The following is a 15082-nucleotide window of genomic DNA, read 5'->3' on the forward strand; positions in this document are numbered from 1 at the left end:
AGTCACTTATCGTTTTATATTTTGTTTTCAAATTGTGAACAACATACAATAGTTTTCGGTAAAAAGAAACCAATCCATTCAATGTCTTAAAAGGCAATCGGAAGCCGCAAACAAATTACTAAAGATAATAATTCATTGGAACCCATAAAGGCAACATGAAGGTCATAATCATTTGTTTAAGAATCCAGTCAGTTGCAAATATTCAAATCCATTCTCAACATGAATCGTTAGTTAAAGATGCTTTGAAAGGAAAAGAAATAGAAAAGACAGGGCCAGGGAAAAAATAAGACAAAAAAAGAAGATATGAATTGGCATATTAATCAAGATAATGGAGGAGATATACTAAAAACATGTATTGTGTACATAATCGGTGGTGGAATACCACGTGCTTCCTATCCTACCTTCATGGTAAAAATGGAAATAAGGAATGTGAAGCGATATATTGCAAACCTTCAAAGCCACTTTCAACTTCGAGATTGTTGGGGGAGGATATTTTAGAGAAACAGAAAGGGATAAGGAGAAGAAGAAAGAAAAATAGTAAATAGACAGAAGAAGACATGCATTAGTGTCTTCTTCAAGATAATATAGGGGATTTATGGAACACATGCATTAGGTACAGAGGCTGTGGTGAAATACCAGTTGTTTCCTCTCGTACATGATGGCCTCTCATTAAGAAGACCATCATTACTCTCTTTGATGCTATGAGTAAGAAGAAGAAAGGTGAAGGAGAATCGTGTTATTGAAAATTTCCACCATCAGCGTATTCTTCAAGATAATGGAGGGGATATATATAACTTTAATAACATGTACGCAGGAGAGCGGTGAAGAATGACGATAGAACATGTTTCATCGTTACCTCCTGCAAATGGAAATGCGCTTGAAGCCATCGCCTCCCCCATTACGTAACAATCTTTTTGGGTGCACAGACCTTCTATATATATATATATATATATATATATATATATATGCAAAGATTTCTTTTGGACAGGGTTTATTCCACAAAAGTCATTATATATACAAACTTATTCTCTTTTAGCTACAACTTTATTTTTTGTTCCTAATTTACGATTATATTTTAGAAAATATTTTATTTTTGGGCCCTTGGTCGGTCACCAACAAGTCATGATGATATGTTGGTTCATTTTTTTCTCGGTGTGCATTTGGCCCCAACATTTACATATGAGTTTGCATTTAGTTCCAACATTTTTTTTGTTCCCCATTTGTCATTATTTTTTAGAAAATTTTTCATTTTAGCAATTAGCCAGTCACGAATAGATATTTTAAAATGTAATAACTTAAAATGAAAAAAATAAAAATACGAAGGCAAGAGTCGAAACTGTGACTTCTCCTTGAATGGTGGAGGTTGTTAGCTACTAAGTCAATGACTCTCTTTTTTTGTATTATAAGTGTTTGTTGTATTTAATGTACAAATATATTTTAAAATAATGGAAAAGACCTAGTGTAAGTCACGAGTTCGTGACATCTAATAAACAACATGACATGTTAATCTTTGATTCAATTAGAATTATTAATTCATTCAGAACTCATCTAAGAAAAAATTGAATATTAATAATGACATATTTGTTAAGAAACCAAATACTTCTAAAGAGTCAAAACTAAGACTTCTCCTGGAGGGGCGAGGTGTGTTAGCTAGTAAGTTAATGACTCTCTTTTTTGTATTATCAGTAATTGTTGTATTTAATTTACACATGTATTTTAAAATGAAGGAAAAAGATCTAGTGTTAGTCTTGAGTCTGTGACATCTAATAAACATTATGACATGCTAATCTTTAAGCAAAACAAAATTGTTAATTTATTCGTAATTTATCTAAGAAAAAATTGGTTATTTCTAATGACATATTTGTTGAGAAATAAATATTTCTAATGAAATATTTATTAAGAAGCCAAAGAAATGATAATTTTTATTGGATCAAAGATTAACATGTCACATCGTTTATTAGATGTCTCGAACTCGAGACTTACATTAGATCTTTTTCCTTCATTTTAAAAAATAGGTGTACATTAAATACAAAAAACACTCATAATACAAAAAAGAGAGTTATTGGCTTACTAGCTAACACGCTCCACCCTCAAGAAGAAGTCACTGTTTCGACTTTTGCCTTCTTTTTCCTTTTTCATTTTAAGTTATTACATTTTAAAATACCTATTCGTGACTGGCTAATGGCTAAAATGAATTTTTTTCTAAAAAATAATGGCAAATGGGGAACAAAAAATTGTTGGGGCTAAATGCAAACTCATACGTAAATGTTGGGGCTAAATTCAAACTGAGAAAAGTTGTAAGTATAATAGCTTTTTTTGGAATAAACCCTTTTGATAATAAGACTATACACGTCGATGAGAATCTTCTAGGGGTGAGCGTGGTGCGGTTTTAGGGCCAAACCGAACCGCAAACCGCAAGGTGCGGTTTTTGAATTCTAGAAACCGTTGGGTGCGGTTTTTCAATGGTTCGGTTTTGCGGTTTTTGAGTGCGGTTTCGGTTTGTATCGGTTCAGTGTCGGTTTTAAACCGAGTCAAACATATGGTGCGGTTTTTTATGTTCACCGGTACGATTTTTTTAACCGTGATGTTCATGTGAAAATTTATGATTGTATCACATGGTGTCATTTCGTTTCCTCACATTTACACTAATTTTGAGTTTTTTTTATTTTGTTTACTTAATCACTTCATTTGCAACCCATTTTCTCAAGCTCATTTTTTTATTCGGTTTGTGCTTAAAAGTTACAAGCTTACAAGTTGTAGCTCACATAGTGTTTACGCTTTACACATAATCATTAAGTGACAAACACAAAGTAACAAACTCACATATTAAACCTAATACCTAATACCTAATTACTAATTACCGTCAAGTTCAATATATAATATATGTATAAATTAGAATTTATTAGTTTTTTTTAAATAAAATGTATAATTGTATAATATAAATTAGTCATTTATTTTATTGTTAATAAGCTTGCGGTGTGGTTCGGTTTTGGTGGTCCGGTTTCTAGATAAAAACCGCACCGCACCAATAAATTCGGTTTTTCAAAAAAATAAAATCCGCACCATCGGTTTTTGCGTCGGTTTCGGTTTTTCGGTTGCGATTTATTTTTTCTTTTATCGGTTCGGTTTTTGCTCACCCCTAGGATCTTCCTCTTGTCACCTACTTGGCTGCCTGCCTCAATCTATATATTCTAAAGGAGTGTATTTCACTTTGTAACTTCACCGTGGGGTTTTCTCTTAGCCTGCCACCAGTTGCTTTTAGATTTTTCACTCACCGCCTTGGAACGCCACCTCCTGCTTTGTTTCAAGCGTCGGTACAAAATGTGTTGAATCGTCGATTGATGTAGATTACACTGCCTTCCCTGTGTACGACACCTCGAACTTTTTTTCTATCGTTTCCTAGAGTTCCTCCCTTCCACCTCAAATTCAAGGTTTCTCTTATCTTATCCTATTGCTCCCATTTTCTTGTCTTGCTCTGAAATGAAGAAACAAACTTGACAAGCGTTTCAAATATTCCAATTTTATCAATCGATTTTGATGGTCCTAAAATCGACCAACGCCCCTCCGCCCTGCCCCTCTTCACTCAAGGTGAATTCTACTTCCCTTACATGGATCGATGAAGGAGGCGAACGAAGACACGTCGATGAGTAGTTTTTCCTTCTCCGATTACAAATTGGTGGCTGCCCATTCCCATCTCTGTTTTCCAAAACTTAAGAGAAAACACAACGATATTATCTCCATATGTTCTTCTTACCATCTCCATGGACAGACCGCTCAAGAACACGTCATGGTATAATCAAAGGAAGCTAACGTCTCCAACTACTATTTTCTTTCCGCCCACTGTTGATTGAAGTGGTTACATGAACCCTTATCTTACACAAAGTTTTTTCTTTAAATTTTACTCATTATCTGCATCAATTTTCTTTCCGTTCATTTTGCACGATAGTTGAGTTTCTGAGAATTGGATGAAGGTGACCTAGAGGTATTTTTTTAGGTTGACCCATTGTCAAATATTGGTTTCTCCTCGCATCATATAAAAAAATAAAAATGCTCAAATGACAAAGTTAGTATAAAGAATACTTAAACTGTTCTATTATTAAGTATTCATATTTACTTAAATTTAAATGACCGACTATTATTAAGCGGTTGACTATTATTAACTCGATTTGTTGAAAAGCAATTCAGCTTTGAGCATACATTTGGACATGAGGACAACCCAGGTAACTGCCAATTCTTGGGTTTATTTCATTTTCATTTAATTATCTTGTTATAAACAGTTCCATTTTTACTTGTCGGGGCTGTTTTTTTTTGCACAAACTTTTCCTATCCTGGTGCGAGCACTTGATGGATTCAATTTGTGAATCTTTTTATATTGGCAAATTTGAACTGGGAAAGATTTTGCAATGGAAGGAACTACAAAAAACCTTATCACACACATCAGGAAACATGACCACTTACCAAGAGTACAACAACAAAACTTTCCTGAACAAACCAGTAACACCCGTTTCAGGTATGAGTTAATTCATTTAAATTTCATAAATTTATTCTTGGGCTGCCACAGTGTGGAGGGGCTTCACCACAACGGGGCATTATTTTCTTAAACGCGGATTTAAATGACTCGACACGGCGTGGCAAACGAGTTTGGAGAAAACTCTAATTATTGGGCTTTGGATCCTATATAAAGGACATTATGGCTAGGGTTTCATAATCTATCAGCCTCCATCACCCTTTCAAGACCAGAAATCGTATCCCTAGCCCCCCTTTTGTGATATTAAGCTTTTTGTGGTGTTTGGTTGCATTTTGAAGGAAGGAGAAGAAGGTGCTATCCCAAAGATCAAGCAAAAACTCCTCCCCATCCTTGGAATCACTCTCTGGACCATTTGTAAGTCCTCAACTTTCCATTTTGATGATTCTTTGGTTGTAGATCTATATTAGCTTATTTTAGTCTATAAGTGATGTTTGGTTCGGTTGATGAGATAAAGGTTGCAACTTTATGACTCTCTTGAGTCCCATGAGCAATATATCTTGTAGATCTAGACTTTGGTTGGGATTTTTAGCCTTGCATGAGTTTTGGTCGCCTATTTGCTCATTTTGACCTAAAATGGAATCTAGACATGCATGTCTATAAAGCACCCAACTTTATGCCAGATCTGGTATTAGAAACCCTTCTGGAGTTGGTCGGGTAAGGGACTTTAAGGAAAAGTGCTTAATGGTTGACCCATGTCATGATTTTTCCTTTATTAGACCTTTGATTAGAGATATTGTCTTATTGAAGTGTCTGCCTTATTGAAATGTCTTAATAGATAAAGTTGGAAAATTTATCCATTATGGCGTTGAGAAGGAGTAGATCTGGATTTTTGAGCCTTTGGTTTTGAGTTAAAAGCAGCTTAACTCGCTTAGGCTAAATAGACTGCTCCCTATTGTGTGGCACTAGGCCGCCACGGCGTGGCGAGTAAGGACCAGTTGACTATTTTGTATTCTTATACCCACGTCGTGGCCAAGGAAGACCACAAAGTGGAGAATTCCTGATGGTTTGTTGAATCCTTTGACTCGAGTATGGATTGAGTTTAGACCCCTGGGCCACGGCGTAGCCAAGGTTGGCCACGACGTGGAGATCAACTGAGTTTGACTTTGACTTTGACTTGAGTTAACTTTTGGCTAACCTTTAGCTTTCGAAGGTTGACTAAGGGTTTACCTTGTACAACCATTTAGGTGTGGAGTAGCACTTGTTTTGTTAGCAGTGAGAGCATCATCAGTTGATTATCGTCTAAGAGGCGAGTCTCTTCACTATACATGTGAGTCGAAGGCACCAATGCTGACCCATTATATTATGTTGTTTGATGTTAGTTTTCTGTGTGATACTTGCATGTTCTGTATTTTGAGCGGGGCATGTTATGCGAGTTAGGGCGAGGCCCGTTATACTCACTAGACGGGGCCCGTCGCTTGTATGTTATATGGTAGTTTGGGGAACTCACTGAGCTTTGTGCTTACAGTTTAAGTTTCTGTTTTAGGTACTTCCGGTTTGAAGGGGAAGGGCCTGGCCTGATTGCAGTGCATCCAACCATGCCTATATTTTTAGGATTTTGGGCTTTGTACTCTGATAACTATTTTTATATTGACATACTTATGATGGTTTCACATGAATTCTTGATGGTTTTGGTTGAATTAAAAATGAAATGTTTTACTTATGATTTTTGGGGTGTTACAAGTTGGTATCAGAGCCTTGGTTTAAGGGATTCGGACACACTCTCGTGTGTGTCTGAACTCAAACTGAGGATTTGGTAAAACATTTCATAAAATAAATGATTTCTAAAAAGGACTTCTACTAGAAAGAATGGGTGTGATGCATGCAATCAGTCGAGCTCAAGTAAGTGCTCCCAAAATACCCATTCATGTTATTTGATTCAGTATGTGAATAACATGCTAGATTAGAGCTACGGATCTGCTCAGGATTGAATGATAAGAGAGATGTCTTGTATGCTTACTGTACAAGCCCCTAGAACTTCATGCTAGTTTGGATTATAGATGATATGTTAGGACGACCTGTTAGACAGTTCTCTGGTTAGAACTCGATGCTCGAATGCTTCTTGCTTTGTGCTTTTAGGAACCACTGCTAATACTAGTTAAATATCAAGCGAATATACGAGGTTGCATGTTGCAGAAATTAGATAATTCTAGAAGGTTAGGTTTAACTCTATTGCACAGCTCTTGTTTGAATCCAACCGTTGTAGTGTGAGACCCAGCAGTCGGAGAATTATCTAGTGTCTGTTGCATGTAATTATATCCTTGAGGTAGTTAGCGGGTGATAGTAGGGGCTTCTTCCGCAGCTGATGGTGGAGAGTGGCAGGAAGGGAAAATCCTAGGAGAACCTGGGAAGCATGTTAGCATTAGCAGATACAATGTTTAGGGTGCCACTTAGGGGAATTGGGATGACTCTTGAGGAAAGTACGGATAGGTATGGTAGGTAGTATTGGGCCCGTACTACTAGAAGCACAGTTCTAGATTCATCTCGAGATGTTGTATGAAAATGATACTCATTTATGGCAAAACCGCTATATTTACTAACAACAAACTAGGCCCTTTGGCCAGCCAACGAACATAGTCACAAATATCTTCCCCGTTAGCCAAACATTTTTCAACTTATTAGAAAAATATCTAATTAAGGTAATTTAAACAAAGTAATTATAAATATTGTAATTCTAACAAACTTATTTTAAAAATAAACCTCTCTTTTAAACCAACTACTAAATGTCCGATTGTGTTGGCTCTGCAACCATGTACTCTTGCGAGAGTAACGGGGGTTGAGATCCTTCAATTCCAACATATGTTGTCTGAAGCGTATTAGAAGTTAGAAGAAGTTTTATATAATAGATAGATTACAAAGAATATACAGTTTCATGTAATTCTTACCTTATATATGACTCCACAACAACAGTGTTTCGTAATACATAAAGATATACTTAGCATCTACAACATCGATTGTAGCCTACGATAACGGCTTGCCAGTGCAGATTCTTTCATCAACACGTTTATGAGGGATTTCCAATTGATTTCATGTTTTTTAAGTAGTCTGAACAAAACTCTAGGGTTTCCTCTGCCACATAACACTCTGCAATACAACCCTAGGGTCAATGATGATTTTTTACATACCCTTTGAGTGTTTTCATGTATCTCTCAAATGGATACATCCGCCTAAAATGAACTGGGCCACAAAACCTCACCTCTCTAACTAAATGCCCCATCAAGTGAATCATGACATCGAAAAATGAAGGATGAAAGTACTTCTCTAACAAACATAAGGTTAATACGATGTCACTTTGCAACTTTCCTAACTCACTAACATCAACAACTTTACTACACAACTCGTTGAAAAAACGACACAAACTTAGGATTGTTTTCTGCACCTTCACGTCAAACACCCCTTTGATTGCAAAAGGGAGAAGTTGTTGCATTAATACATGACAATCATTAGACTTCAGAACATTCATCTTTGAAAATCATCCGACATGAGATTCTTGAAATTGGAGCAATACCCATGAGGCACTTTTATGTTAGACAGGGTATCATAAAATAGTTATTTCTCTGAGGAATTCAATGTGTAGCACACAAGAGGAAGCCAATGTCGATCCCCTTTTGGCTGAGTTTGTAATTCAGGCTTAATGCCCAACGCTTCAAGATCTTGTCGTAATTTTAATCCATCCTTCGTATTGTGAGGCAAATTCAGCGCTGTCACATAAACATTCTCGGACACAATTTTTTCTATGTCCATGACATCTCACTGATGAAGAACAAGCAACTTCTTCCAATATTCAAGTTAAAAAATCGACTTTTTATGCCAAAATTTAGAACTCTCATCGATACTTTCTTTTTTCTTCTTTAAAGTTTCCTTCTTTGGCGTTTCCTTCTTTGATGCTCCCTTATTTGACTTTATCTTCTTTAACTCTATCTTCTTTAACTTTATATTCTTTGATCCTATATTCTTTGACTTTATCTTCTTACCCCACGTATTCTCAAATCCCGCCAGATAGTCATAAATGTATTCACCTGATGATGGTTGTTGCATAATATCATTCTCCTGTTGATTGTTGAAATGTTTTTTCTTTTACGAAAAGGATGTCCAAGTGGGAGGAATCTTCTATTCCCAACGAAGCATAATTTTTTGGAATTTGCAACCATTGTGAACAAGTATTCTTCGAACATATTGGACACGCATAATAACCTTTGGTAACACACCCCGAAAGATTACCATATGTGGGAAAGTCACTTATAGTCCAAAGTAATATTGCTCTTAGATTGAAGTATTCTTTCTTATAGGCATCAAATGTCTCAACGCCAGTTTCCCACAAGAGTTTTAGATCTTCTATCAATGGTTCCAAGTAGACATTAATATTGTTACCAAGTTGGTTTAGCCCTGATATCAACAGAGTCAACATCATGAATTTTCTTTGCATACACAAATAAGGGGGTAGATTATATGTTATTAGGATACGCGGCCAACAACTATTCCTGGAACTTAATGACCTGTGAGGATTGATATGATCAGCAGACAAGGACAATCTAAGATTCCATTTTTCTTGTCCGGATTCTTTCCACGTTCTATTAACAAGCTTTCAAGAAGGGGTATCACGAGGATGAGTCAACTTCCCATTATTGACCCGACCTTGTGCATGCCAAGTTAAGTCATGTGCAATTTGCGCTGATGAAAATAGTCTTCTAAATCTAGGGATGATAGGAAAATACCATAAAACTTTTGAAGGTATGTTTTTGGTATTCTTCTTCCAATGAGATGCGCCCCAAGTTGGACATTCAGAAGCATCCTTATGTTCTTTCCAAAATAGAAAACAATCATTTTCACATGCATGAATATTCTCATATTGTAGAACTACTCCTTTTAGCAACTTATTGGACTCATATATCGAGCTAGTGATGGTATTGTTTGATGGTAAGATATCTTTTAGGACACACAACAAAGCATCAAAAAGTAGCATTAGACCAGCTAAACCGACCCTTCAAATGTTGGAATTTCAATAATCCACTAAGTGCATTATACTTTGACCCTACATAAAGTGGCTTATCATATTCTTCAAGAAGTGATTTCAATGAACCGGTTCTTTCTCTACATATTTGAAGGCATTATGTAGCATATCCTTTGTATAAATAGCATTAGGAGGAATGGAATTATTAGGGCATCTAGAATCAATCTTGGGTTGTTTTTCTCCATGGAAAGACCAAATCTTATAATTTTCATCGAAGTCGTGGGCGAACAAATGATAATGGACATTGTCAACTGAGTGGTGACACAAATTGATACAATTTACACAAGGGCATGGAATAACATCTAACTTTGGATTATTACTTTGCGCAAAATCTAGAAAAGCATTCACACCTTCATCATGTGCATTTGATAATCTACTAAAGGAAATCCATGATTTATCCATGAAACAATTGTTACCAACCTTGCAATGTCCCAAAAATACCAAGTAAAAATTTTATTTTTAATAAGCCAAAACCATTCACTCATTAACACAAAAGACAATCATAGTAAAAGTATTCTCAAAACATTAACGTAAAATCATAAACAATCAATGCATAATAAATCTCCAGGGGATGCAGTTTGGTCAAGCCGAGCCCTTCCTTTTGAAACCAGAAGTACCTAAAGACATTTTAATTATAAACCATAAGCACAAAGCTTAGTGAGTTCCCCAAAATACCACATACCATACATCATACATACATATCATACTAAAGCATGTATGAGTCTATTTCACCCCTAAGTCCCTTCCGACTCTCCGAGTCCCTTATAACTCCCTGAGTCCCTTCCGACATTCTGAGTCCCTTCCGACTCCTTTGGTATATGTCAACCGGTACGGGTCTATTTCACCCCCAATAGATAAACATACAGTCATACTAGCAAGAGCCACGAAGACATAAAGCACATACAGACATATTAGTAAGTGTCACAAAGATCACTACTATCCTACAGTATAATCCAGCGGGCCGACATTGGTGCCTTCGACTTACAAGTACAGTGAGGAGAATCACCTCAATCTGAAGATATCTGAATCACACATGTGCTGCTGCTACAGGGCTCTTCGCACTGAACATATCCAAAATCACCCCTAATCAATAAGTAGGGTAATAAACCATAATCAAAGGTCCAACCATAATCTATCATGCTAAGGGGTAAAAGACTATTTTCACCTTCCCTTACTTGACACATCTAACCATGACCCAAAACCAAAAGGAACCAAGGCCCAAAAATGGCCTAAATGGCTCTCTGGTGAGTACGTCATGCGTACCACCCTATTACGCACCACGTACTCGGCCATCACAGAAAAGGAAAAATGGGACCAGGATATTTTACACGCTGCGTACTCCAATTTACACAGGGCGTAATCACAGGGATCTCAAAAACTCAATTTAAGCACTTAATCCTTTAAGATACAACGTCCAATACTCAGATCTAAGTCTTGGGAAGGTCTTAACTGAGAAATTCGACAACTTTAAGCTTTTGCATGGCTCAATGAAGCCCAAAACCAAACCCTAGCTTCTTTTTAATACTCAATGCTCAAAGGCTAACCATCAAATACTCAAATCAGGTTCCTAACAGCTCTATAATGGATAAAGTTTCCAACTTTATCCATTAGGATGGCCCAAACAACCAAGATCTAGTCTTTAAGCCTCAAAGGGACCAAAAACACATCTTTCTCATCTTAACCCATTAAGTCCAAGTCTCCAACCTTCAGATTTGAATCATTATGATGTTTAGATGGATAAAGTTTCCAACTTTATCCATAACAAGGTTACAAACTTTTAAGATCTAAACTTTATGATCTAAATGATGGATTAGTGTCTAAGTCCGTAACTATATTTTGTATGTACTTGACCCGGTTGTGCATGGTCCTTTTGGGTTGCCTTCACCAAAGCAACTTGATAGGATGATTTATGGAGAAAGAGAGGTTAATATGGTTTATTAATATATTATATGAATAATATATTAAAAGAGAAATCATATAGTTTAATTAATATTAAACAAGAATTAATTAAAAATTAATTTTGTGGCTAAAAGACATTAATTCATTAAAGGGGACGAGAACTGTCAATTGTGTGATAGTTGAATATTGGGCTGAGAATCCTTATGGATTAGGGCATGGACGAAATTAAGAGGAGTCTATCTTAATTTCGGCCATAGAGGCCTTATTCCAGAAGGTTCTCAAGTTACTTAGGGCCTAAGTCATCCAATTAGGGTTTTGACTGAAACCCTAGAAGCTCAAGTATATAAGGACCCCTAGGGATAGCAAAATCGGCCACTTGATTCCTTGGAAGCTTGGAGCCGACTTTTGCCTCTCATCCTCTCTCCTAAAACATCATCCTCTTGCTTGTGGTGTTTGTACGCCATTAGAGGTGTGACATTTGTGACACTAAGCTCCAAAGAGTAGAAGATTCAAGCCATTCAAGAAAGGTAATCATCTAGATCTAATAAATTAAGTTAATTTTGAAATATGTATGGTAGATCTAGGGTTCCTAAGTCTTGGATGAATTGCATGTTCAATAGAGAAACCTAGATCCAAGCTTTATGGTTTTGCATGAGCACATATGATTGTTTTTATGCTCCAAACCATCAGTGGTATCAGAGCCTTGATTGGTTTCTATTGTATTTGATGCAATACATGTTTGTTTATTTGCTTGAACTCGTTTTTTGGCCTTTTGTCTGTCAGACTCGCCGAGTCCCAAAGAGGTCTCGCCGAGTAGGATGAACTCGACGAGTCCAGTAAGGGACTCGACGAGTCGGACAGTCAGACATAGGGATTTTCGGGATTTTATGCCTATTTTACTGTAGGATAATTACCAAATCGTTTCTAACTGATAAAATACAAATGTTATTGATATTGGGTGATTATCCTTGCCAAAATTAAAGATAACATCAAATTAATTGAATGATTATTTCCTTATATGATAAATGTTAATTATTTGAATTTATTTGATCATTATCTTGCATGAAATTGGATTAGGTCAAAATTAGATAATCACCATAATTAATTGTTTAATTATTTATTTGAATTTTGATCTAGTTTGTTTTGAAATGTTTCAAAACTTGCCCTCAAATTTTGGAATTTAAATTTTTTGGATTAAAAGTTTAATTTTGAAATAATTAAATCCCAAACCCTAGAGTTTTACAAGTTTAAAATTCACCCTACACTATTATAATATTATAAGAATAATTATTATATATGTATAACATAAATGCTACTCTTACCGTTAGTAGGCCTCATTCACGAAGTTGGTCTATAAGGGGTGTTTAAAGAAGCGACATGTAAAACGACCGCCATTGGGTATCCACTCTTACCCACCGTACCCTTGACCAGTGGAGGGTCGTTAGCCGAACGGGTAGGATAGGGCAAACCTTTCCTCATTAAAAGTATAATGAATTTATAAAGTAACTAAATGTTTTTTAAAATTCTCATTCTTAGTTACTTTAGGCAAAAAGTGAATTTGATGCAATTCCATGAAATTAAACTTTGTACCCTTGCTAAGACGTTAGTGGAGCGTGTGTGGTTAACCGGAACACTAATTTGGCTCTAAGCAAAGGTGGCAAAGGGTGACTCGATGTTTGTCATAGATCGATGAAGCGTGTGTGGTTAACCAGCACATCGATTAAGTGACTGTAACATTGGGGGCACCATGTATATTTGCATGGTTATTTACACCCTGTTTATGATCCTCGGTATCCCAGTCACAAACTTGAGGGGCATATAGAGATTTAAACATGCCATTGAAAAGTTCAATGAATCTCAAAAGATCTAGGAGTTTTCAATACATTTAAAACTTATTTGTTTTAATGATGGAAATTAGTGAATCGTCATTCACTTACCTTCAAATTATTTGCAATTTAAATTACGGCATCCCTCTTTTAAGTTGTAAATAATGTTGTTGGATCCTACCCTTAATTTCTCATTTGGGTGTTTAATTGGGGATTCTTATCTAATCAAACTTTGTTTCTTTTCCTTTTCAGATGTCGAACTCAAACAACAACGCTTCAGGCTCGAACTCTTCAGGCTCGTTCTCACTCATGAATTTGTGTGGGAGGGTAATCTTTGACGGAAATAATTTCAATGATTGGATCCGCAACATAAGGATGGTTACCCGCTACGAGGATAAGGAATATGTCCTCGACAAGGAGCTGAAGGAGATCAACCTCGAAACTGCTACTCCTGAGGAGATTGCTGCTTATGAAACTCATGAGCGTGATGCTATGAAAGTCCATTGCATCATGCTCGCTACAATGACCGCAAAACTCCAAAAGTCCTACGAGGACTTCTACCCCTACGAGATGCATCAAGATTTGATGGTTATGTACCATCAAAGCGCGAGGCAGGAGAGGTACGAGATCATCACTTCGATGATCACGACCAAGATGAGAGACAGAGAGTCTCTGCTCATCTTCAGAAGATGCAAAGATATGTTGATCGCCTGCAGAAGTTAAATGTGGACTTCAATGAGGAGCTGGCAATTGACATAATTCTTCACTCCTTACCTCCATACTACAACTAGTTCCGCATGACCTACCACATGAACAAAGAGGAGGTCACGTTGAGCAAGCTTCAAGGGTTGTTGAGGACTGCTGAGAGCAACCTCAAGGATAAATCTGTTGCATCAACTCCCGCTACAGCTGCCCCCGTCTTGGCTATTGGGAAAGGGAAGGGTAAGAAGAGGAAGGCTCCCTCAAAGAGCCACCATATGGGAAAGTCTCAAAATGGCACATCTTCTAGTCGAACCAAAGCTGGTCCCACTGCACCCACCTCAAACCCAAAGGATGCAGAGTGCTATCACTGCCACGACATAGGGCATTGGAAACGAAGCTGCCCGAAGTACTTGCAAGATATCAAGGATGGGAAGATCAAGTCGTCCTTCGCACGTATGTACACTATTCGATCTAATGATTCATCACATGCTATTTCTTGGGTACTTGATACAGGATGTGGTTTTCACATTTGTTCTAATTTGCAGGGCCTAAGAAGAAATAGGGATGTGGAGCATGGGAAGATAAACTTGATCATGGGGAACATAAGATCGTCACCTGTCACCAAGATTGTAGTTTACTCTTTAGTGCTTAGTAATGGATTAGGACTAGATTTGAATAACTGTTGATATTCGCCAGATATGGCAAGAAACATCATTTATTTTCATGGTTTGTTTAGACAAGGATTTGGATATTCATTTGATAATGAAAAGGGTTCTATTTATGCTTATCTTAATGGTGTTTTCTATTTTGAAGCATTGCCTTGTAATGGAATATATGAAACTGTGATGGTTGTAAAAGCATGCTTGTGGCATTGTCGTCTTGGACATGTCAACAAGAAACGCATAGCGCAACTCCAAAAGGATGGAGTATTGGAGTCATTCGACCTTAGGGACGATGACGTGTGTGAGTCTTGTTTACTTGGAAAAATGCCAAGTCAACCTTCACTGGTTCTTGTGAAAGGGGTGAGGGTTTATTGGATCTCATACATACAGATGTATGTGGACCCTTTAGATCCACCACAAAGGATGCAAGCCGCTTCTACGTGACTTTTACCGATGA

At 36.9% G+C, this 15082-nt stretch overlaps 1 protein-coding gene across 2 annotated transcripts; it reads left to right on the forward strand.

Moving 5' to 3' along the window:
* The first annotated feature begins 3234 nt into the window (after nucleotides 1-3234).
* Nucleotides 3235-14826, forward strand: LOC145109667 (uncharacterized). 2 transcript variants are annotated; one of them, XM_079046861.1, is made up of 5 exons: nucleotides 3235-4220; nucleotides 4396-4510; nucleotides 4807-4882; nucleotides 13514-14416; nucleotides 14509-14826. In XM_079046861.1, exons 2-4 carry the CDS (start codon nucleotides 4404-4406, stop codon nucleotides 13982-13984), a joined length of 654 nt encoding a protein of 217 aa, XP_078902987.1. In that variant the 5' UTR covers nucleotides 3235-4220; nucleotides 4396-4403; the 3' UTR covers nucleotides 13985-14416; nucleotides 14509-14826. The 2 variants fall into 2 exon arrangements, with proteins under 2 accessions (XP_078902987.1, XP_078902988.1); XM_079046862.1 differs by lacking the exons at nucleotides 13514-14416; nucleotides 14509-14826 and adding exons at nucleotides 5713-5795; nucleotides 6012-6146.
* Nucleotides 14827-15082: the final 256 nt, after the last annotated feature.

The sequence above is a fragment of the Lactuca virosa genome, chromosome 4 (assembly GCF_052849685.1).
Source record: "Lactuca virosa cultivar CGN04683 chromosome 4, Lactuca_virosa_CGN04683_v6, whole genome shotgun sequence".
Classification (NCBI taxonomy): Eukaryota; Viridiplantae; Streptophyta; class Magnoliopsida; order Asterales; family Asteraceae; genus Lactuca; species Lactuca virosa.